At 38.8% G+C, this 25744-nt stretch overlaps 1 protein-coding gene across 1 annotated transcript; it reads left to right on the top strand.

Moving 5' to 3' along the window:
- Positions 1–2081: 2081 nt before the first annotated feature.
- Positions 2082–25725, top strand: POLR1B (RNA polymerase I subunit B). Its single transcript, XM_069075554.1, has 15 exons — positions 2082–2345; positions 4931–5098; positions 5407–5553; positions 6583–6715; positions 8711–8847; positions 8971–9194; positions 9811–9982; positions 12615–12786; positions 13902–14183; positions 15452–15585; positions 16675–16845; positions 17493–17649; positions 22384–22580; positions 23699–23949; positions 24740–25725. Exons 1-15 carry the CDS (start codon positions 2106–2108, stop codon positions 25620–25622), a joined length of 3468 nt encoding a protein of 1155 aa, XP_068931655.1. The 5' UTR covers positions 2082–2105; the 3' UTR covers positions 25623–25725.
- Positions 25726–25744: the final 19 nt, after the last annotated feature.

Genomic DNA, 25744 nt, shown 5'->3' with positions numbered 1-25744 from the left:
AGCAGCAGTAAGAAAGTTAATGCCTTCTTAGGCTGAGAGATATCTAGGACTAGGGAAGAGTAGGACAAGGGCGACACTGCCATTCTGTATGAGTCAGAGAACCTCTGGAGTATTGTACATTATTCAGTTCTAGTTACCACATTTTAGGAAGAGTATGGCAGCTAACAAAGCTGATGCAGTTTTGGGTTACATTATTATGTGTCATTTCCAGGAATGAGGAGATGACTAATGGTCCTGTTCTTCTCTTCCCTGGGCAGACTACATTGGGAATATCTTATTCACTTCCATGTACCAAAATTTTGGAAGGGCATTGATAAGCTGGAGAGCATCTAGAGGAATATGACCAGGAACATGAAGTGAAGGGTTTTGAGTTAATGTTATATTTACGATTGGTTGAAGGAACTCAGAGCAACCTGATATTTTTCAAATATTTGAAGGGCTATACCTTTTCTTGTTTAGCTCCATAAGACAAAATTCAAAGGCATAGAGGAAAGTTACAAAGATGACAATTTAGGTTTAGTATTACAATTGCCTAACTAAAAAGTCCAAATGAAAAATTCTTGGAGGAAAAAAAAAACTTCCTAACAAAAAATTCCGAAAGTAGAATAGGTTCTAGGACCACTAGATGGCAAAGTGGATAGAGTACTGAGCCTAGAGTTAGGAAGACTCATCTTTATGAGTTCAAATCTAGCCTCAGACACTTACTAGCTGTGTGACCCTGGGCAAATTCACTTGACCTCAGTTTCCCTATCTGTAAAAAGGAGATAACACCTGCCTCCCAGAGGCAGAAGTTGTGAAGATCAAATGTGATACTTTAAAGCATTATATATTGTTATTATTTCACCATAATACATTTCCTTCCCATGCAGTTTCAATGTGGAAATTATTCAGTAAAAATGTTTAGTTACTGCATGGATTTTATGATCATATCTCAGATTCTCTGGGTACAGTCTCAATTCCAAGAAAAGAAGCAAATGGTTAACAAGATTTTGTGAAAGGAATATCCTTTGTCAGACTCTGTCCTGATTTTTTTTAATGTGACCAATATGTATAGGGAGCTAGAGATAGTGTGGTTGTCTGACTTAGGCATAAAGCTAGAGGATCTTTTAAACCTAGAAAGTTAACGGCTTCCTAAAATAGTCTAAACAGAATGATCGCGAAGTCTAATTCAAAGGAAGGAGTCACCAGCCTAGAAATTCCTCAGTAGAATGAGAATTGAACCTGGGTATCTAAAGATACGGGTTCAAATTCTAGCTCTCTTACTAACTAGCTGTGTGATTGTGGGCAAGTCACTTAATTCCCTGGGTACCAGTTTCCTCCTCAATAAAATGAAGCGTTTGGACTAAAGAACTGACCTACCAAGATCTAAGCTAAAGGCATGCAGGAATCTTCTAATCTGAACACACCCAGAGGGCACTTTAGGCCCCTCAAGGACACCATCTCCGAGAAGCCTAAAAGTGCTTTCTTTCCCTCTGACACAAAGCTCCCTTGAGATAGGCAGTATTATGCCCATTTTACAAAGCGAGAAAGTGAGTTTTGTAGAGAATGTGGAGCTGCCTGGGGCGAGACTTCTAGTCTCAATCCAGGCAAAGCATGTGTGAACCTGAGAACGGGTCGCGGCACTGGGAGCTGGGTCGGGATAGGCAGAAGACAATCCATTCATATACAATCCTACAGTAAGATTCACATAGACCTGGGGGGACCCCACAGTTCCCAAGCTAAGGATCACTAAGAGGTCTATATTGACTTAGAAAATCACACGTTTGTATGCTTTTTAAACGAATCTGCTTATTTTGTTAAATATATCCTAATTACATTTAGATCTGGTTCGGGCGGACCTGGGGAGTTTTGTGTTGTTTGACAATTCTGTAAGCCGCATTCCTTTGCAAGTGAGCCGGCGTACTAGGAAAATCGCAAAAAAAAAGCAAAACAGGAATTACTTCTCACATGGTCTGCTGGGACTTGTAGTTTTCCGGTTACAGTTTTTTGTTTGGGGTTTGTTTGGTTTTTTTTTTTTTTGCCAGCGCAGATGTGACGCTTTACTTCCTCCTCTTAAGACTACATTTCCCAGAATTCCACAGGAGTGGGGGGGGGGCCGGGAGTTCATGACGAACTGCCTTCTGGGACCTCGAGCGGCGGTGGCTTGTTTCTCCTACGCTGGTACCGGCATGGATCCCTCTTGTAAGTGGCGGAACCTACCCAGTGGGCCCAGCCTAAAACACTTGACGGAGCCGGGTTACGGGCTTCCCAAAGAGCAGCAGCTTCCGGCCTTGCAGGAACTCACGCGGGCACACATCGAGTCCTTCAACTATGCTATACGAGAGGGGCTTAGCCACGCGGTCCAGGTGAGCGGACGAAGCGCCCCTACCAAGAGCTCACTTCCTCTAACTTCTGCTCCTTCACTCGGCGCTCTACTTTCCTCCCCTCAGCGTCCTGCTCCCTAGTGTCCCCCTTCCTCTCTAGATGCCAAACCCTCCTCTCTCAGGGCTTCCACTTTCCCCTCCCCCGCTGTTGTCCCCTCCCCAGTCCCCCGCCACCGGGGGTGGGGGGTGGGCCCAGCGCGTGCCCCACTCAGTTCCCGCGTGGCTGACTTTGGCCCTGGGGGCGGGGCAGAGGCTGGGGGGGAGGGCTGAGCCCTGGAGGCAGGTAGCAATTCTGAGAAGGAGCTCTGCCCAGGCAAGATCTGAAATGTCATTCTCTCCATCCCACCCGACAGTTTAGAGTCCACTTGACTGGAATAGAGAAGACAGGAGTGCAAAATATCAGGCTTAAGAGTTTGTATGCTTGTTTTGCATTTTCAGCCTGTGCTCGGAAGTCCGGTGACACTGGCCACCTTGCTGTTCTCAGCTCAAGCACTCTCTCTCTCTCTCTCTCTCTCTCTCTCTCTCTCTCTCTCTCTCGCTCTCTCTCTCTCTCGCTCTCTCGCTCTCTCGCTTTGTCTGCATGTTGTCTCTCCAGTCTTTATCTCGTTTTTACATTGTCTCTCCCATTACACTATGAGCTACTTCAGGACTGGGATCACATTTTCTCCTTTCTTTATATCTACAATAGTCAGCATAGTCTCTGTTTCATAGTAAGTTCTGAATAAATACTTATTGAATTGACTTAGCCTAGAGATTATAGAGAGCCACTCAGGTTTGTTTGTTACCTTTGATAGTTTATTAAAGGATATTTTGAGCAAAGCGATAGCTGCTGGTTGGTCCCTCCCATTCAGCAGTATTTGTGATGTGTGTTGTTTTCCTTCTTCCAATAGAATGTAAAATCCTTGAGGACAAGAATTATTTTAATTTTTGTCTTTATATCAGCATCTTGTGTATGTAATGTGGCACCTAATAAATGTTTGATTCTTCTACTAGGTTCTAGGGCAGGGCTTCTTAAACTTTTTCCACTTGAGACCCCTTTAGCACTTTTTTTTTTTTTAAGCAATTGGGGTTAAGTAACTTGTTCAAGGTTACATGGCCAGTTATTTCTGGGTGTGGTGCTGAGTATCTGAGCCGTGATTTGATCCTCCAGGTCATCCTGACACTGAGGCACTGAGGGCCGGGTGCTCTTACTCACTGAGCCACCTGGCCGCCCCTAAGCAATTGGGGTTAAGTAACTTGCTCAAGATTACATGGCCAAGTGTTTCTGGGTGGATGCTAAGTGTCTGAGCCTGGATTCGATCCCCCAGGTCATCCCGACACTGGGGCCAGTGCTCTTACTTGCTATGCTACCTGGCCGCACCCCCCTTTAGCACTTCTTAAACTGTGGGTGGCAACCCTATATGGGATATTTCCACAAGAATACACAAAACTTAAGAAGACATAATCTTGCTTCCTAGAGTTTACAATCTAGTAAGGGGATAAGACAAAAATACCTAATAGAAGCCGATATTTAAGTTTTCCAAAGTATATCATATCCCAGTTTCTCCTTTGAGCCACATGGTGAAATGAGGAGGTAGGTACTTAGAGGTTTAATTATTCTGGTTTTGCCTGTTTCTTAAACTTAGGGCCAGAGGAATTGAGTGACAGATCTGTAGTCTCACAGCTCAGAAGCATTAGAGAGAGAATTTGAACCCAGTTCTCCTATGGTTTTTCCATTTTACCACACAAGGTACAAGACAGAGGAGTGATCTCAGAGTTCCGGTGGAGCAGTTGAGCAGAAGACACATTACCGGGGTTTGTGAAATGTGTGAATGATAGTACATGGAAGCAACAAGTATAGACCACTCTTCCAAAAAGTTTAGCAATGAAAATGGGGAAGGGAATGAGATAGTAACACAGTGTTAGTAGGTTCAAGGGAAGACATTTTTGATATGGGGGCATGCTTATAGAAGTAAGGCAAGGAGCTAAAGGAAGAGTAAATTCAAAATATTCAAGAGAGGATGATGGTATTAAAAGCCCAGTAGAAGATGGACTCAAGATGCACAGGTGGATGGGTTAGCCTTGAGAAAGAAAGTCGACTTCAGTTCTTCCTTTGAAAACAGAAAAAAGAGAGAAGCTGGATGAAAATACAGAAGTCTTAAAATGTGAAAGAGTAAAACTGAGGGAGTTCACTTATTCAGGGAAGATTTTCTGTCATACTGCCCTGTAAAGTCACTATGAAGGGATCCTGGCTTCATTCTCCTTTTCGCATATAAACCTGATCTCATGTCACAATCCTTTACTTCTGTAGGCTCAGGGATACAAATAATGTTTTTCATGTTTATAATTTTACAATGAGACCCTCTTGTTGGGGGGAAACACACTATCTCCAGCAATTGCCCCATTCTTCCTTGGATACCTTTAATTATTATGAAATTCTTTATTATATCAAGATTAAATGAGCTTATCTCCTTTATGAAAATAAATAAGAACTTATCAGTGCACTTAAAACAGATGTAATTAGAAAGTTCTTTTGAGTGGAAGGTTTCAGAAAATGCAAAATAAAGAAAAGGGATGTTGTGTTTCAGGCCATTCCACCCTTGGAATTTGCTTTCAAAGATGAACGTATCACTCTTGCTATTGTGGATGCTGTCATTAGTCCTCCCATGGTCCCTAAAGGGAGCATCTGCAAAGAATTGAAAGTCTATCCAGCTGAATGTCGTGGTCGGAGAAGTACTTATCGAGGAAAGCTGACAGTAAGTTAATAACAGTGACTAAATGAATAACAAATAAATGATCAGTATGATTGATTATATATTTTGTGTGCCTGATTAATATCACACTTAACTGGGACGCTTAATATCATTTACGAGTTTATAAGTCTAAAGCACTAACTATCATTTAGAAATTAGAACTGCTTCTCTCTGGTTCCTCCCCCCATATTAGACTTAAGTGTTGAGTTAACTGTTTAAAATAAGCTTTTCGGTTACCTTTATAGTTTCAGTTGTCTGGATGCAGTTTTTTATCTTGGCTAATGTATTTTTTTTCTTCTGTTTTTCATTAGGCTGATATCAGCTGGTCTGTGAATGGGATCCCCAAGGGGATTATTAAACAGTCCCTTGGCTATATTCCTATTATGGTGAAGTCTAAGCTGTGCAACTTACATAATCTTCCTCCAAAAGCTCTTATTGAGCACCATGAGGAAGCAGAGGTAAAATGAGATCAGTAATTTAGGTTGAATAGAGAGATATTTAATGCGTTCAGAATCTTATTTAAAAATTTGTCTTCACCCAATTTTCTATTACTTTTGTCTTTTTTTAAGTAAGTTTTTGATGCCTTTATTATTTTTTTATATGACCATAGTTTCTCCCACTGTCCTTCCCCCTCTCAGATAGCCATCCCATATAACATAGAATTTTTTAAAGACAAAAGAAGAGGAAAAAAATCATCATAACTGATCAGTACATCAAAATATCTGAAAATATGTACAAGATTTGGGGATCTTACCACCTCTGCAAAGAGGTGGGTTGGGAATATCCTCTTACATTCCTTCTTTCAAGTCATACTTGCTCTTTATGATTTTGTCACATTCACTTTTGATGTGCTTATTTGTATGGTGTTCTTCCTGGCTATCACATTGTCGTAGTCACTATATACATTGTTTTCGTGACTCTGTTTACTTCACCCTGCATCTGTTCTTGTAGATCTTGCCCTGCTTCTCTCTCTTAAGCACATTCATCATTTCTTATATTCATGTACCAAAATTTTTTTATCTGTTCCCCAATTGATGGTCATCTCTTTAGTTTCTGGTTCTTTATTATCACAAAAAATACTGCAGTAGATATTTTATTTTATTTGAGGACTTTCTTCTTATTGTTGGCTATCTTCAGGTACAAACCCAGTAATGGAGTCTCTCAGTGAAAGGGTAATGGTTATTTTATCACTTTATTTGCATAATTCTGAATTGCTTTCCCAAAATGTTTGTTGCTGATTAACAGCTCCACCAACAGTGCACTATTGTGCCATCTTCTCACAACACATCCAGCATTAACTATTGCCATCATTTGTCAACTTGGCTGATTTGCAGGGTGTGAAGTGAAAAACTCAGAGTTGTTTTAATGTGCATTTCTCTTATTAGTGATGTGGAGCATATTTGATTTTATATAGGTGCATTTGTATATAGATATGAATGTGTATATGTAACCTTGTGGTATTAATGCCCCTATGATTTCTTTGACAGGAGATGGGAGGCTATTTTATAGTAAATGGTATTGAAAAAATTATCAGGATGCTAATTATGCCTCGGAGAAATTTTCCCATTGCAATGATAAGACCAAAATGGAAAACCAGAGGCCCTGGTTATACCCATTATGGTGAGTAGTGAATCATATTAATGGATAATAGCTTAGAAAAAGATAAATTTAAGTTAAATATTAAATGATTGAATGAAATGAAGGGAAGTTTTATTTAAATTGGTTCTTTTTTCTTCTATGTGACTCCATCGTATTAAATATTTCATTGTTAAAAGTTGGAAGGGACCTTAGTATTCATTGATTACAACTTTTGACCCCGTCCTGTTAATAATACACCATCCTTAACAGATCATCAGCAAGCCTCTGTTTGAACACTTCTCGAACGGAGACATTATTGTTATATAATACTAGTTGATTTTGGCTCAATATAAGAAAGAACTTTCTGACTTCCCAAAATTTTCTCTGGTTGTAGTTCTAAATATGTAGAGAGGTCTGTATTTTTACAGATATGTAGATCTGTGTGCGTATGTATGTATGTACACACATAACATATGGGGAGAGAGAGACAGGCATATGGAGGAAGAGCCTTTGTGATTAGCTGAACTCTTTTATGAGTGATCCAAGGCTATCACTCTAAGGGGCGATATAGTTGGGACTAGGCCAGTCTTTTCTCTCTTTAGCCCACCAGTCCTTTTACTGAACCACACTGCCTGCTATTTAAGGTAGTACTCTCATCTGCAACACCCCAAATAAAAAGGAGATTAATTATCTCATTTGTTTTCCATTGTGAATTTTATGCTATATTGTTTTATTGTAAAATGAAACATGTTGTGTGTTCGGCCTCCTTCCTATAATGGAATTCATTTATGTTCTCTTGGTTTTGTGTATTAAAATAGAGTCAACTCTGTATAAAAGAATATGATCATTGCATCTTAAATGTGGTTCCCCCCTTCAAAGTAAAATTTCTTCGTTATGGTTCATTGGTTGACTGGATCATATAGCTAGCTAGAGCTAGAAGGTATGTCAAACAACACGTGTCCAACCCCTGCCTCATTTTACAGAGAAAGAAACTGAAGGCTTGTCCAAGGCTCCATAGTTAGTAAACCTCAGAGAGAGTATTTGACTGCAGGTCCTCAGACTCCTTGGCCAGTGCTCATTTAAACTGTACCATAATGGCTTCGAATTCCCATCTGGACCAGGAGAGGACCCAGGTTGCCATATAATAAGCTGTGGGGCTTGGGCAGATGATCTCTAAGGTTTCTTCCAGCTCTATGATTCTCTTATTTTCTGTGTTTTCTCTTGCTAGTGTATTTATTTCAGTTTTGTTTTGAAGGAAGCCACTTTGGCTACTTTGTCTTTTTTTTTTTTTATTATGTGTCATATTCCCCATAAGCATATACTAACCCTGCATAAGCACATACAGACAGTTCTTGTTTTATATAAATAGACCATTTCACAGATCTCTACATAAAGTGATTTTTATATAATGTGAATTTTCGGAGGAAGGGGGCCCTGAGGTCAGCACATTGTTCAAGGACACATGGGGTTTGGGGACAGAGAAGTGAGAGCAGGAACACATGGGGGCTTGATCCAACCATGAAGGAGGCTAACACTTGGGAGTTGGACACAGACACAGACATGAGAGTGGAACAGCACTGGAGAGCCAGGGACAAATGGAAGACAGTCACAAGTGGGTGGGTGGGTTAGGGCAAAGATCTCTCTTGACACTGGAGGTCTCAAGCCACTCTTCCAATGGAGGTGGCAGTGGACAGGTCTCTGCATCCTTTCTGCTTCCATCTGGAGGGGTTATTTTTAGGGTTGTTTTGTTTTTGTTTGTTTGGGTTTGGAGCTGAGTGTGAGCATATTAAATTAACAGAAGTGGTTTTGGGAAATGGATTCTTTCAGAATTCTTTATGTAAAGTTGAATTTGTGAAATATGAATTTACTTAAAAGTGAGAACTGTGTTGGCAATCAAACTGATTAGTATCTTTATGAAACAAATTACTTGAGCTTAAACTGTTTATCCCTATGGATAGATTTTCCTCTTTTGAGTTATAATCTAGTATAGTTGCTGGAGGCACCAAGTTTCTAACTTTGTAGTGCTTATTTTGACAGGAATTTCAATGCACTGTGTTAGGGATGAGCATACTGCTATCAACATGAACCTTCACTATCTGGAAAATGGCTCAGTGATGGTGAATTTTATTTATCATAAAGAACTGTTTTTTCTTCCTCTGGGATTTATACTCAAGGTATGAGCATTTTTCTTAGGAGATTCATCAGAAGATTCTAAAGCTTCATTCGGATTCTACAAAGTGAATTCTAGACTTGATTAAGTAGATCACTAATATTAAACTTATTTTTTTCTGTTCTAGGCATTAGTTGGTTTTTCTGATTACCAGATTTTTCAGGAGCTGATTAAAGGAAGAGAGGAGAACTCATTTTTTAGGAACTGTGTTTCTCAGATGTTAAGACTTGTAATGGAAGAGGGTTGTCTCACACAAAAACAGGTCCTTAACTATTTGGGAGAACATTTCAGAGTAAAGCTCAGCCTTCCTGATTGGTACTCAAATGAACAAGCTGCAGAATTTCTGTTAAAGTATGTATTTTCTTACAAAATATTCTTAGTTTGTTGTTATGTATTTGAAATGTAGTTGATGATATAGTAGTTAGACCCCCAGCCTCAGAGCAGGAAATTCTGGGTTTGGATCGTCCCTGTGTCACCTACTGGCTGTGTGATCCTAGACAACTTTCTATACCTCCCAAAGCCCCAGGCAATCCTCTGCTATCCTGCATTGGTAAAGGGTGTTTTCTCACTAAGAGTACCTTATACCAATGACATTATAGGTCTGGCCTCTGTGTACATGTTCATGTATGTATTTGTAGTTGGGTTAGAGAGAATATGAATTAACAACTGATTTGGTGGCTGTTCTGGTCCACAGAATCTCTAAAACGAGACAATTGGAGCAAATGCATGGAATAGTACTAGCTTTTTTTTTTTTCATTGGACTTCACCTTAATAGTCAAGTTGGAGTAAAAAAGCTATGGTATTGGAGAATGACAATTTTCCATTTCTCTCCTGAGGCTACTTCGCCTTGAGTAATTGATTAATATTTATATATTTTTAGTAAATGTTCATGAGTTTGATTAGAAAAACATGAAGTTGTATCAATCAATAGTTGAATTCCTTTGAATTTTTTCTTTTTATTTAACAGTCAGTGTGTTTGTATCCATTTGAAATCCAATGAAGAAAAGTTTTATGTGCTTTGTCTCATGACTCGGAAGTTGTTTACTTTTGCCAAAGAAGAATGTATGGAGGAGAATCCTGATAGTTTAATGAATCAGGAAGTTCTCACACCAGGACGACTCATCCTTATGTTTTTAAAGGTACACCAACCCACAATTTTTTTTCCAAATTCTCCTTAATGTTTGATTTGTAACAAAGTGATATTTTGGGCCCAAAAACATAGATATAATTTATCATGCAAAATAACCAAGATTTCCTGTAAGCTTGATACAGTAACAGTAATGGCTTTTTAGAGGGATACAACCTATACAGAGGCAAGGGATAACATGTCATCTGTACTGAACAACTCAGTAGTCCAGTTTGACTGGAATATAGAGTGTTAGAAAGAGAAAAATTAGCAATAAGCCTTGAAAGGTAGGAAAAGAGCTTTAAAAGCAGAGTTGTATTTCTTCCTAGGGTTTCTTGAGCAGGTTAGTGACATGGTCATACCTATGCTTAAGAATGTCAGTTTAGCTTCGATGAAGGATTGATTAAAGAAGGGACAAACTAGTGACTAAGAAATCAATTAGAAGGCTATGCAGTAGTCTGGGCAAGACATGAGAGCTGGAACTAGGGTGATTCTAGTGTACTTGGTGAGAGAGGAATATAAGTGAGAGAAATTAGGGAGGTACAGTTGACAGAATTTGGCAAATTATTAGAACCTGAGATGTCGGGGGAGAAAGAATAGTTACCAGTGACTTTGAGATTGCAAATCTGGGTTACTGGAAGGATGATGGAGCCTTCAACATCAATAGGAAAATTAGGAAAAGGGTAGAATTTGAGGGAAAAAGTGACTTCTCTTGAACATGTTAAGTTTGATGTACCTGTCAGCCATTTAATCAGCCATTTCACTGGTAGCTGGTGATATAACATTGGAGTTCAGGGGAGTTATTGGGGCTGGGTATATCAATCTGGGATTAATAGAGGTGATTTTCAAATCTAAAGGAACTAATGATATCACTACAGGAAAGAATAAACAGGAAAAGAGGTCCTAGGGGACACTCGGTATATCTATGCAAAAAGGATTGGGACAAGATGCAAAAGAGACTAAAAAGGAATAACCCAAGAGAAATGTTGTTATAAAAACTTAAGGAGGAAAGGTTGGTCAGTAACAAAATACAGATGGGAGGAAAAGAAGAAAGATAAAGGAAAAACCATCAGATCTGGCACCTAATAAATTACTGGTAATTTTGTAGAAATTGTTTAGTTTCCAACTTGTGGAGACATCCTGGCCATACGGTCCATGGGGTTTTCTTGGCAAAGGTACTGGAGTGGTTTGCTATTTCCTTTTTCAGTGGATTAAGGCAAACTTGTGACTTGCCCAAAGTCACACAGCTAGTAAGCGTTTAAGGCCAAATTTGAACTCAGGTCTTCCTGACTCCAAGCCCAGTGCTCTATCCATTGAGCCATCTAGCTCCCCTTTGTAGAAATCACTTCTAGTTAAAAGATGAGATTGAAATCTAGATCACAAGGGGTTGAGAATTGAGGAGGAGGTGAGGAAGTTTAGGCAGTGTTTATGTAGATTTTTAGCTTTTTCTAGGAATTGGGCTATGGAAAGAAAAGATACAGGTAGTAATTTGAGGGTATGTTGGGATTTTGTGAAGGAATTTATTTTTAAGGGTGGGGAGATCTGAGCATGTATGTAAACTGTAGAGTTGGAGCCAGTAAATAAGAAGAGATTTGAAAAGAGGTGGTAGTAAGAGGGTGGTTGAAAGGACAAACCTAAGGCCAACAAATGGGAGGAAATTGAGATCAAGAGGGGTTGACTTTTTTTGAGGGAGGAAGGAAAGGCAATTGGGGTTAAGTGACTTGCCCAGGGTCATACAGCTAGTTAAGTGTCAAGTGTCTGAGGTCAGACTTGAACTAAGGTCCTCCTGACTTTAGGGTCGGTGCTCCATTCATTCCACCACCTAGCTACCCCAAGGGGTTGACTTTTATAGTGAAGAAAAACCACCTCCCTCTATAATTTTGCCTTCTCTGCTTCCCCAGCTGCTGAGATATTTCCAGTTGGTCTGCATTGCTTTCATATGAAAAGACTGGCCCTTTCCAGACCTAAGTTCTTGAGTGTAATCCTCTGCTTTTCTTAGCTGTTTTCATTAAGGCATTTTTAGTGTGTGGTTGAAGCAGGTCTGGGTACTGAAAGGTCTAGTCTCTCAAGATTCAAAAGTTTTATTGCAAGTGTAGAAACACATTCCAAAGCCAACTGCATTTTCTTTTATTGTCCCACCTTTTCCCTACGTCCATTAATGTGAGTAGTCTAGAAGTAATTTTATTTTTCTTCACTTTAAGACCTACTAACCTATATATTTGTATGTTTAGAAACAACTGAGATAATGATTTATTCATATAATATTTATTAAGTAGTTACTGTGTACAAAACGCCATGCTTCGAGAGAGAGAGTTTTAGATAAGAGAAGGTCTCTCCCTTTAGGGACCTGATATTCTAGTATAAGAGTATGATATTGTCGCAAATAAACAATACTGCCAGTTAAGTGCATTAGAAAGTTATTGAACAAATTGCTAGGTGTGGTCTGGGGAAGATTATTACTGTTAGAGGATCAGGGAAGGCTTATGGAAGAAGTGGGCATTTAAAAGGGTTTTTATGTAGTTCCTCAGGCATGATTCATTTTCTCAGTGATCTGGGTATGACTTTGTCATTAAAAACACTTGTGAATTTTTTAAAAAAACTAATCTTCCCCACTGCCTTTTTTTGTTGTTGTTGTTTCACTTCAGGAAAAGATGGAAGCTTGGTTGGTGTCTGTTAAAATAGCTTTAGATAAAAGAGCTCAAAAGACCAATGTCACTATTAACACTGAAAATCTGATGAAAATATTTAGTATGGGATTAGAACTTACAAGACCATTTGAGTATCTGCTTGCTACTGGGAACCTGCGATCAAAATCAGGTGAAATTTTTACCTTTTTTTCCCTTAAATTATGAAAAAAAAAAGCTATCCTAAGGACAGCTAGGTGGCACAGTGAATAAAGCACCAGCCCTGAAGTCAGGACCTAAATTCAAATCTGGCCTCAGATACTTGACACTTAACTAGCTGTGTGACCTTGGGCAAGTCACTTAACCCCAATGGCCTTGTCTTCCTCCCCTCCAAAAATAAGAAGCTATTCCAGACTTTTGTTGTAGATGGTTAATTGTACTGAAATACCTAAAGGAGAAATAAAAACTTCCCATACATGAGACTAAGTTCCATTATTCTTACTTTTATTAAGTGCATATCAGCTTTAACAAGATAAATTTTTAAATCTCCTATTTGCTTCTACATCTCTTCCTAAAGTCTTTTTTTGTTTGTTTTTAAACAGTGTATATGTACTGCTCTGATTCTACTTTTTTTTTAATCCTACATCATTTCATAAGGCTTCCCTTTTTTGGTATTTTCTTCTTATTTGCCATTTCTTATGGCATACAAATAAAAAAAGCAGAAATGTTGTGAAAATTGAAGATAGCGGTTGTCTTGCTTATTTAGGATGAATTACAAAATTCTGTGTTATCCAGGCATCTTAATTGCCCTTTCTTTTTGCCCATTATATTAGCACTTCCACTAGAGTTCTTAGTAAGTCAGAAATAGAAATTCCATTGTTTATCTAGAATAGTTATTCTTAATTTGATGTCCAATAAATTTTGTTTTTTGATAACTATTTCACTGTAATGGGTTTCCATTGTAATCCTTTGTATTTTATTTTATACATGTAAAAACATTATTCTGAGACATTATTGAAAACATTATTCTGGGATTCTCTACTCTTCACCATACTGCTGGGGGGGAGGCTTACACAAAAAAGGTGAAGAACCCCTGCTTAGAACGAGGTTCCCCCAAAGGATGACTACTTGACAGAAACAGTAGCAATATGGTTTGGTTGTGCTAGAGGTTGAAATGGTTAACAAAAATATATTAGGGGTAGTTAACAGATATAAACCTATTTAGCCTTAGTGAATATAGAATTTATTTTATTTTGATAATCTATGCATCTAGAACTTTTAAACAGCTTTGATTTTTGCTTTTTTCAGGTCTTGGCATGCTGCAAGACTCTGGCCTCTGTGTGGTGGCGGACAAATTGAACTTCATGCGCTATCTTTCCCATTTCCGCTGTGTGCACCGAGGTGCTGCCTTTGCCAAGATGAGAACAACCACAGTACGAAAGCTTCTCCCAGAGTCCTGGGGTTTCCTTTGTCCTGTGCACACACCGGATGGAGAACCCTGTGGCCTGATGAACCACATGACTGCTGTCTGTGAGATAGTCACACAGACTACCTATACATCCACCATCCCACCTTTGCTTTGCTCCTTAGGTATGTTTCTTGCAGTCGATTGAAAGTTTTTCTCCCACAGTGATTGTGTGGATAATTGTTCAGCTTTTGAGAGATCAACAAGGACATAGTTTCCCTGGAGGAATTGCTTTTTAATCATTTTCACTACAAGCTGTTGAAAACACTTTGGAAAATTAAAAAGGAATGTTAGAGGTGTCCCTCTGCTTTTTATAAAATTCTGCTACAATCAAAACTAACAAATGTTTAAAGCCTCCTTTGAAAGTGAAGACTGAAGACTGGGGCAGCTAGGTGGTGCAGTGAATAGAGCACTGGGCCTGGAGTCAGGAGGACCTGAATTCAAATCCAGCCTCAGCCACTTGACACTAGCTGTGTGACCTTGGGCAAGTCACTTAACCCCAATTACCTTGCCTTCGCCCCTCCAAAAAGAAAAAAAGAAAGTGAAGACCTAAAAGCACCAATCCTTAATGCCCAGAGGCCATGTATTCTGTGTCTAGTGGGTGCCTATTTAAATCTGTGCTCATTGACCCTACCAAGTATTTGATGTTATGGACTAGGGAGACTCAGTCTTGGTCATTTTCAGAATCATCTCTTTCTACATGGAATTGCATTCAAACTTTTCTGCCCACGGGATTCCTGACATGCAGCCACCTCAACCAACTCCATTTATTTCCTATTGCCCTTTCCCCTTCCACTGTAGCCTATTTTATGTCTTTCACATGAACCTTCCATTTCTTATGGACTTTTTACTATATTTCTTCTTACTGAGAAGCAGTTTGATCTCCTCCTGTCCTGTATCCTTCTTGTTCTGTGACTTCTAGAGTGGGATCTAGAGGCCATTTGTTAATTTCTGGGGCCTCTTACCAGTAAGGAAAAAATAAATAAAGCTGAGGTTATACTTTTGTGACTCATTTTGCCTTCTGCAAAGTAATGGTACTCTAATTAAAGAAACATTTAATGAGGAAGACCTATAGCTTCAAATTAGTCTAAGGGTATTAATATTAAATGTATAAAGTGTCTAAAAGTGATGACAGTGGGGCAGCTAGGTGGCATAGTGAATAGAGCACCAGTCTTGAAGTCAGGAGGACCTGAGTTCATATTCGACCTCAGACACTTGATACTTAACTATGTGACTTTGGGCAAGTCACTTAACCCCAATTGCCTTGACTTCCCCCCTCCAAAAAAAAAATAAAATAAAAGTGATGACAGAGATTGTTGGAGACCCACGTACAGGTAGTTTTAATGACTAGAAGGTTTTGTTATAATTGTACCATATTATTGTCTTTCCCCAGGGGTTACCCCATTTGATGGAACTCCAGGTCAACCTTATAATGAGTGCTACCCTGTAATGTTAAATGGTATCATGGTTGGCTGGGTGGAAAAGGATCTTGCTCCTGCCATTGCAGATTCTCTCCGGAATTTTAAGGTGATCTTAAATAATCAAATTGGCTTCTCCTTTGTTTGGGGGTTTTGGGGGTTTTTTGCTTTTCTTTACTATTTTTTTCATTCATTCTGAGAAAGTGGGCCACAAAACAATCTCAAGAAATTTGAGAGAACATAAGAATGACCAGTATCTAGAGTTTCATCTGGTCCCAGGTTGAAAAATATTTTCATACAAATAAATTGGCTGGCTACCACAGAAGGTAACTAGCTTAACTGGTTTGAATTAGGGAATAGTGTCTGATCATCATGTTTGCCATTCCCTCAGGTCTCTAATCTGAGGGGCTGATTGGCAAATTTAAATCTGGCTGAGAAGATAAGCAAAATAAATATTAATGACTATAATTGGAATCTAAAAACTGAGTACTCAGATAAGTTCCTTTGGTCATATACAATAGATGTTAGGTTGTATACAATACAGACAGATCACACTCATTGCCATCGGGGTTTGAAAAGAGAAATAAAATAGGTATTTGGGTGACTGCCTTTATATTTTCAAGTTGCTCTGTTCATTTAATTCCAGGGACTTTATCCCCTTGATTATTTAGAGAATAATCTCTATTTAGAAAATTACTTAGTATAGTAGCAGTCTCTAAAATTTTACATTCTTTGCTCATTTATACATTTAACAAAACTAGAGAAAGTATTTTTAGCTTTCTGCAAGGCTTCTGTGTGTCACATATGCTTAACTTAACCATGTATTTTAGAATTGGTTATTCATTAATTGGTTCCTGTATAGGAGACTGAATTATCAGGCATAGGATTCTGGAGGAATTTAGAAAAGAAGAGAGGTGGTTAGTGGCCTAGCCCCTCCTCTAGGTTGTCCCACTGCCAACATCTCTGTCATGGAGTGGGTTGTATAAGAGGGAGTGGTACAAGAACTTACAGTTAAATTCCTTCTGTTCTGATCTTTACTTCTCTTTTTTTTTCCTTTATCCAATTGCAGCCTGTCAGGGATGATTTGACATTTACTGCCAGCTGCATGGTTGTTTGCTTTTTACTAAAATATAGAACTATTATTCATGAAAATAAAAAGGAGGGGAGCATTTTCTGATTTTCTTTCTCTTGGAAATAGGTTTTGAGGAAGAAACAAATCCCTCCTTGGATGGAAATAGTCCTTATCCCAATGACAGGAAAACCAAGTTTGTACCCGGGACTATTTCTTTTCACTACTCCTTGTAGAATGATACGACCTGTACAAAATTTAGAACTGGGTAAAGAAGAACTGATTGGTACTCTGGAACAGGTAGGGGGGTGATGTACTTTCTTGGGGGGGGGGGTGATGTTATAGTTTGTGTGTGCTTAGGCATCTGTTTAATTGTCCATTTGTTCCATCTGTCAAAAATATTTGATTACGGGGTGGCCAGGTGGCACAGTGTAGTGCACAGTGGCACCAGCCCTGGAGTCAGGAGGACCTGAGTTCAAATCCGGCCTCAGACACTTGACACACTTACTAGCCGTGTAACCTTGGGCAAATCACTTAACCCCAGTTGCCCTCCAAAAAGCAAAAAAAAAATTTTGATTAAAAATAGTTGAAGTCATTTAACCTGAATCTTGGCAGTTGTAAAGTTGTAAATTGGTGCTTTTTAAAATTTTCTCATCTTACCACTTTTATACATTATCATTTACATAGAGAGTTCATTATATTAATTTTTTTTAAAACCAACTCTGTACATAGTTAGACATTTCTTTAGATCTTGGCAGGAGATGAAGAGTACTGGTAAGCTCAACTTCATTTCCCATAGTCTATGGAGTACACATTTTCATCTGATTTCTACTAAATTAACTAAAATTTCTCCCCTTTTTCTCATGCTTCTAAATATTATGACACCCATCATTGACTGCCATTTATTTCCTTAAAATCTATACTTTGTTCATTCTTTTTGGTTTCAGATCTTTATGAACATTGCTATCTTTGAAAATGAGATTGTTTCCGGAGTAACCACACACCAGGAGCTCTTTCCTCACAGCATGCTGAGTGTGGTAGCCAGTTTCATTCCTTTCTCTGATCATAATCAGAGTCCTCGAAACATGTATCAGTGCCAGATGGGTAACTATCTTGTTAATTAGGATGATTACATACTATTTTTAAAAAATCTATTTTTTTCCCCAGTTACCATGTAAAAACAACTTTTAATTACATGCTATTTTTAAAATGAAAATAAGATGTTCATTAAGAAATGAGAGTCCTTTAAACCATAATTCAAAAACAAGTGTACATTTCTAGAAGCCTTATTCTTATGTGGTGATAGATTTGTAAATGGGCAGTCTAGCTCAGTCTGTTCTCTTCAGCCCCATTAGTTATAGTTCTCTCCTGGGTTCACTTTTTAACTTGAGAAGGAAGTGGATGGTGGGGAATATGCAGTACCTCAGGAGAGCCTGAGACTGATAGATTGTTTGTGTTTGGGAGTTCTAAGCAACAGTGAGTTAAGTCAATTGGGTATGCACACTAAGTCTGGCAGTATGGTGAGCCCTGGGTTGTGAGGGCCCTCCAGACTAGCCTAAGAGAGGCAAACCAGTCCAGATTGGAAACAGCAGGTTAAAGCTTCTATGCCAGTCAGTAGTGGGGCCTTTGTGGCTGTTGTTCTACCACACTGGTCAAGATAGGATAACCCAGTTAAAAAAAAAAAAAGTAGAGTTAGGAGATGGAAGCCTAGCAGGAATATGGAGACTGTCTAGAACCAACTTTGGGACTTGCCCTAGAAGGCTTATGGAATTTAGTTTGAGACAAAGAAGACTATCTCCCCCCCCCCCCCCCCTTTTTTTTTTGAAGCAATTGGGGTTAAGTAACTTTCTCAAGGTTCCACAGGCAGTTATTTTTGTGTGGGTGCCAAGTATCTGAGGCCGGAACTGATCCTGGGTCTCCTGATGCCGGGCTGGAGCTCTTACTGCACCACCTGGCCACCCCATGAAGACTATCTTTTTAATTATTATTACTGTTGGATTTCCTAACCACCCTCAGGATTTTTTTGAAGATAACTATTTCAGGGATTTTTTTTTTTTTAGTGTATGAGTGAAGATTTTCACCAAGCTCCTTTCAGAGTATATAAAAGATTCTCCATAAATCTTACTTTGAGAAAAACACAATTTTTGAAGATTATTGTTGTGTCAAATTTGTATATTTCATTCAAAACTATATAGAGATATCTTTCATTTGTAGAGGATATGTTTGCTTATTTTAAAATCGTTGTGCCATTCTTCTTTTTGAGCTTTTGAAGTTAAATTCTTTGTTTAATTTCATCTTGTTCCAACAAGAAATATTCATCTTTTTAAAATTTAGAAATAGAATTCAAATTCTGTTTGATCACAATTTCTAGTTAGTTCCCTTTATTTGGTATCAGCAAAATCATAAAAACTCTTCTCCCACTTGAGTCTTTGCTGAAAATACTCCAGCACATAAAATTTCCCCAAGAACTCTTTGAAATCTCCCAAACTGATATTAAATAATTGGTAAATAATTTTTTTTTAATGTCTTTGGTAAGGAGAAACAGTATAAAGTGCTAGATAGAGGGCTAAACTTGAATGAGGAAAACCTGGTATTATATCTTATCTCAGATGCTAGTTGTGTGACCCTAGAGAAGTCATTTAAGCACCATCTTCCACAATTTCCTCAATTGTAAAATAATGATCATATAACCTGTAGTTCTTACCTATATGAGTTCATGGAGATAAAGTACTTTGCAAACTTTAAGATGTTATAAACATGTCAGTTATAGGGGCAGAGTCAAGATGATGGAGTAGAAACAGGACCACCGGGTGGCTCCGGCTCCCACCACCTCCAATCCACGTAAAAAGGGAATCTGAACAAACTGTGGAGCTACAGAACCCACAAAATGACACAGAGAAGCTAACCTCCCTCTGAGGACAGCCTGGCAGGCCATCAGGAATTGGTCAGCATAGGGCTCTGGGAGCCAAGCCCAGGCCCACATGAGGTTTTAGCTCCAGGGCAGGCTTGACTAGCTGCCGGCTGGCGGGACTCCAGATCACCAGCAGCTGTAGTGGTCCAGAATTATCAACACATAGATGCTAAGGACAAAGTGAGAGGTCAGTGCAGTGTGGAATTTAGGACCCGGTAGTTGGGAGTGCGTCGGTTTTTGCCCGAGGGTGAGAAGCCACTGAGGGATGTGGCGCAGCCGTGGCCACATGGCAGCTTCAGTTCCTGGCCTGCAGAGTGTAGGGGGACCAAGCGACCAGTCTGAGGGGTAATCACTCTTGCTTTAATCTGCTCGGACCTGGATTGTGGTCTAGGGTGGAGGTCCTGGGGTGTGTGACCAGCTTGCCAGAGCATGTGGAGGCTTCAGAGAGGGCACCCATAATACCTCTGGCAGCCAAGAAAACCCCAGCGTTTGGAATGAAGCTCCCCTGTCTGATGGAAGAGTCCTACTGTGGCAAAAAGCCCAAAAGTCAAGTAATTAATTGAGTGGCAAAATGAGCAGGTAAAGGAAGCAAAACATTAGACTCCTTTTTTGGGGACAAAAAGGATCAAAGTATGGAACAGGAGGAAGACAGTGAAGTCAGAACTCCTGCAACAAAAACATCAAAGGAAAATACGAGCTGGTTATAGGCCATAGAGGACCTTAAGAAGCAGATAAGAGAAGTGAAGGAAAAATTGGGAAGAGAAATGAGAACAATGCAAGAAAATTATGAAATGAGAGTCAACAGCCTGACTGAGGAAAACACCTTAAAAAGTAGACTAACTCAAATGGCAAAAGAGGCTCAAAAAGCCAGTGAGGAGAAGAATGCCTTAAAGAGCCAAATTTGCCAGATGGAAAAAGAATCTCAAAAGCTCACTGAGGAGAATCATTGCTTCAGAATTAGATTGGAGCAAATGGAAGCTAATGACTTTATAAGAAATCGATGCTGTTAAACAAATCCAAACAAATGAAAGAATAGAAGGCAAAGTGAAATATCTCATGGGAAAAACCCCTGACCTGGAAAATAGATCCAGGAGAGATAATTTAAAATTATTGGACTACCTGAAGGCCACGATCAAAGAAAGAACCTAGAAATCATCCTCCAAGAAATTCTCAAGGGAAATTGCCCTGATGTTTTAGAACCAGAGAGCAAAATAGAGGTTGAAAGAATCCACCAATCACCTCCTGAAAAAGATCCCAAAAAGAAAACTCGTAGGAATATTATAGCCAGGTTCCAGAATTCCCAGATCAAGGAGAGAATATTACAAGCAGCCAGGAAGAAATAATTTGAATATTGTGGAAACACAATCAGGATAACTCAGGATCTGGCAGCTTCTACACTGAGGGACTGAAGGGCTTGAAATATGATATTCCGGAGGGCAAAGGAGCTGGGATTAAAACCAAGAATCACCTACCCAGCAAAACTGAGTATCATTTTTCAGGGGAAAATATGGTCATTCAGTGGAATAGAGGACTTTCAAGCATTCTTGATGAAAAAACCAGAAAAATTTGACATTCAGATAAAAGAAGCATGGGAAGCTAAACAGGGAAAAGAAATCATAAGGAACTTATCAAAGTTGAACTATTAACATTCCTACATGGAAAAACGATAATTGTAACTGATGAAACTTTTCTCAGTATGAAAATAGTAGAAGGTAATAGAAATATGTGTGTGTGTGTATATATATGTGTGTGTGTGTGTGTGTGTATGTGTATATATATGCCTATATCAGAAGGTATACGGGTGTATGAATACATATGTGAATGTATATATGTTTACAGGTATATATAGCTAGAGGGCACAGGACCAATTTAATATGAAGGGATGATACTTAAAAGGTGAAATTAAGAGGTGAGAGAGGCATATAATGAGAGGAGATGGGGAGAGACAGAATGGGGTAAATTATCTCATAGAAGAGGCAAGGGAAAATTTTTATAATGGAGGGGAAGAACAGGAAGGCAAAAGGGAATGGGTCAACCTTATTCTCATTGAATTTGGCTCAGGGAGGGAAGGACATACCCACTAAATATGGTATCTCCCCCTACAGGAGAGTAGGGTAGGGGGAAGGGGATAAGAGGGGGGATGATGGAAGGGAGGGCAGGCTGGGGGGAGGGAAGTTGGAAGCATTCACTTTTGAAAAGGGATGGGATCAAAGTAGAGAATACAACAAGTGGGAGGTGGGATAGGAGGGAGGGAAATATAGTCAGTCTTTTACAGTACATCTGCTATGTTATTGTTTTGCATTAGCCACACATGTACAACCTATACTGAACTGCTTATCTTCCCAGTAAGGGTGGGTGACGAGGCAGGAAGGGAATGAATCTGGAATTCAAAGTTTTAAAATCAAATGTTTAATATATATATACATACTATTATTAATACTATTTTACATGTAATAGGGAAATAAGATATACAGGCACTGGGGCATAGAGATCCACCATGCCGAAGTGGAAAAGTCAAAGGGGGTATGGGAGAAGATATGGGAGAGAGCAGATTGGTGGAGGGGATATTCTGTTGGACTGCTATTTTGGGGTGGTGAGTAGGGGAAAAACAGAAAATTTGTAACTCAAAATCTGGCGGAAATGAATGATGTAAATCAGAAGTTAATAAAGCATCTGTGAAATGAAAAAAAATGTCAGTTATATAAAAAGTACAATAATATAGGACTCTTTAATCAGCCACCTAAGTCATATACTTCAGGGGTAGGTAGGTTATAGATCTGAATCTCTTGTTACTTTTTCTCTTGTTTTCTATTGCTTGTCATTGACTTTTAGCACATGGTATTTTTCTGATATATGGAAAAAATACATTGGGAAGTAAAATAAAAAATATTTTGGGACTTAACAATTTTGGATTTTTTTTCTTCTAGGTAAACAAACCATGGGATTTCCACTTCTTACTTATCATGACCGATCAGATAACAAACTGTATCGTCTTCAGACTCCACAAAGCCCATTAGTGAGACCATACATGTATGATTACTATGATATGGATAATTATCCTATTGGGACAAATGCTATTGTTGCTGTCATTTCTTACACAGGATATGATATGGAAGATGCTATGGTATGTTACTGGAAAAGGAATTTCGAAAACTAAGTGATGGGGCTCTTTTTTAAAAAAAATAATTTTTATTGATAACTTTTGTTTTTATGTTGCCTACATTTCCCAATGTATTCCCCCCCACTCACAAACCCCTACCTTTGGAGCAATATGTTGTCAAAAAAAGAAAGAAAAGAAAAAACTCCAACAGTTGGCAAAATTAACATATTGGGAAAGTCTGTCATGATATGTAGCTTTTTGCATCCATAGATCCCTTACCTCTACAAGGAAGCAAAAGTAGGATTTTCTCATTCTCTTCTTTGAGCTAGGACACTTTTCAGTTTGTGTTTTCCAAGGAGGAATCCAAGACATAAGTCTCACTATTGGTGTCATGTAAATAGGCAGGCTTCTGCCAAATCAAAAACTCTCTAAGCACAGTGCCTTGAACACGGATCATATATACGTATATACTCTAAAATACTTTGTTTACTCCTTAAATGTTCAAGTGCCTAATCTCTTTTTGCTGCATTTGTTTAGTGCATGATTTGATTATTTTAGTTGAGTGAACTATCCTCTTGATCTTGATGTGTCTTGATGAGAAGTGATACAAGAACAGATTACTTCAAGGATCTGTCATTTTATCAGGGTGAGCACTCCCCTCAAGTGCATAGTGCAGCTGTCCACAGCCTTTCAGGTATTCTGAGGATTATCCCAGTCAAAAATTTAATCCTCCTTCAGCCAACCTGAACCTCTCTCCAAGTTCATCTACGCTTGTCCTTGGACAACAAAAATGCAATCCATTATCAGGCCCATCCTCCAAGATTTTCCAGGCTAGGAGAACCTGCCACAAATGAGGCACCAGAGTAGGATATGATAGAAAAAGGTGTATTTGCATGTGTTTCCATTAAAAAAAAATAATCACACCTGCTTACTTCTTTGTGGGTTATTCCTGACCTCTCAAAATTCATCCAGTAAGCAGGTTTCTCCAATTTGAAAAGTCAAGTTCAAATTGAAAATTACAGTGATATAGTTATATTTAATCTTAATGAAAGAGTATTTTAAAGTCAAATAGAATTACCTTTGAAAGCCTTATATGACTGATCTAAGCAGGTTTCAGATTAATCATTCTTTTGTTTTCATAGATTGTGAATAAGGCTTCCTGGGAAAGAGGCTTTGCTCATGGAAGTGTCTACAAAACAGAACACATAGATCTTTCAGAAAAAATGAAACAAGATGATAATCTGGTGTTTGGAGTCAAGCCTGGTGATCAACGGACTCTACAGAAATTAGATGATGATGGCTTGCCACATATTGGATCTCTTCTGAAATATGGGGACCCTTTTTACAGTTACCTAAATATCAACACAGGGGAAAGTTTTGTGACATACTACAAGTAAGTTTGGATCCCTCTTTTTTAAAAAATTTATTCATTTTACAGAGTCTTCTGAGACATGTGCTCTCTTTCACCAAAGGCTATGTTAAAAAGTGATTGTTAGATTTATTGCTGTGATGAGCACATCTTAGCTACAGTCTCAGGTGTGGTCTTTGGTCAGCCAATCTGTGCTGACACCCTTTGTACAGTGTCTGGTATATAGTAGGTGTTTCACATATGTTTACTGACTGACAATCTTTTTTTTTTTTTTTTAGTAACTTCCCTAAATATAAGTTTGAAAAATGCAAGATAAGCTTAAGATTTTGTTTTCTTGATCTGAATTTAATGCACTGTGTTTTTTTAATCTTAAGTATAATTGGCTTCTGTAACAGATTCAGTAAAATAGTGGGTAGCTTTTCAGATAACTTGATTGTTACAAACAGGATCATGAAGCTCTTCAGAGGAAGCCTCAATTTGAAAACCTCAAGTCATTTTCAGTTCTAAGCAAAAAAATCACATAACAATAATCACTAGAAGAATTCACCTTCATCCATTTTGGCATTTTGATGAGGTTAATTTTACTTTTGTTAAAAGTTTTCAAATTACACACACACATATACACATATGTATTTTATAATGAACGTGTACATATGTGTATTGTCTTGGGGTACTTGGGATACATGTGACAGAGAGGGAGAGAGAGAATTTCTGATCTCATGTTTCTCGGAGGAAATCTTTACCTAAATACATTATTTTGAAGAAACTTAAGACCATCAAAAAAACTAACAATAAAAAAACTTTTCTTTTATAGAAATAAAGAAAATTGTATCGTGGATAATATTAAAGTATGTAGTAATGACTCTGGGAATGGAAAGTTCAAAAGCATCTGCATCACAATGAGAATCCCCCGGAACCCAACTATTGGTGATAAATTTGCTAGTCGCCATGGACAGAAGGGAATTTTAAGTAGACTGTGGCCTGCTGAGGATATGCCTTTTACAGAAAGTGGAATGGTACCTGACATATTGTTCAATCCTCATGGTTTTCCATCTCGAATGACCATCGGAATGTTGATTGAGAGCATGGCAGGGAAATCTGCAGCTCTGCATGGCCTCTGCCACGATGCTACACCTTTCACTTTTTCAGAGGAGAATTCTGCCTTGGAGTACTTTGGTGAGATGTTAAAGGCTGCTGGTTACAACTTCTATGGCACAGAGAGATTATACAGTGGCATCAGTGGGGTAGAATTAGAAGCAGATATTTTTATAGGAGTCGTCTACTATCAGCGTTTACGTCACATGGTCTCAGACAAATTTCAGGTGAGAACAACTGGAGCCCGAGATAAAGTCACTAACCAGCCCATTGGGGGAAGGAATGTCCAGGGTGGAATCCGTTTTGGAGAAATGGAACGAGATGCCCTTTTGGCACATGGCACTTCTTTTCTGCTTCATGATCGCCTCTTCAACTGTTCTGATCGCTCAGTCGCCCATGTGTGTGTAAAGTGCGGCAGCTTGCTTTCACCTCTTCTAGAGAAACCACCACCTTCCTGGTCAGCCATGCGCAACAGGAAGTACAACTGCACTGTGTGTAACCGTAGTGACACCATTGACACAGTTTCTGTTCCTTATGTTTTTCGCTATTTTGTGGCTGAATTGGCAGCAATGAATATCAAAGTCAAACTTGATGTTATTTAACTATCCTGTACCTCCTGTGTTGGTCTCTCAATATTTTTGTTTCATATATATTTTTTACATTTAAAATGATTTTTAATAAAAAACACATTTTTTGAAGGGTGAAGGTTGGAGGAATTTGAATC

This window comes from Petaurus breviceps, unplaced genomic scaffold, assembly GCF_028583685.1.
Source record: "Petaurus breviceps papuanus isolate PSGF00001 unplaced genomic scaffold, PetGlider_PUasm1.0 90919, whole genome shotgun sequence".
In the NCBI taxonomy this organism is placed as follows: Eukaryota; Metazoa; Chordata; class Mammalia; order Diprotodontia; family Petauridae; genus Petaurus; species Petaurus breviceps.
This window is presented reverse-complemented; position numbering and strand designations above follow the sequence as displayed.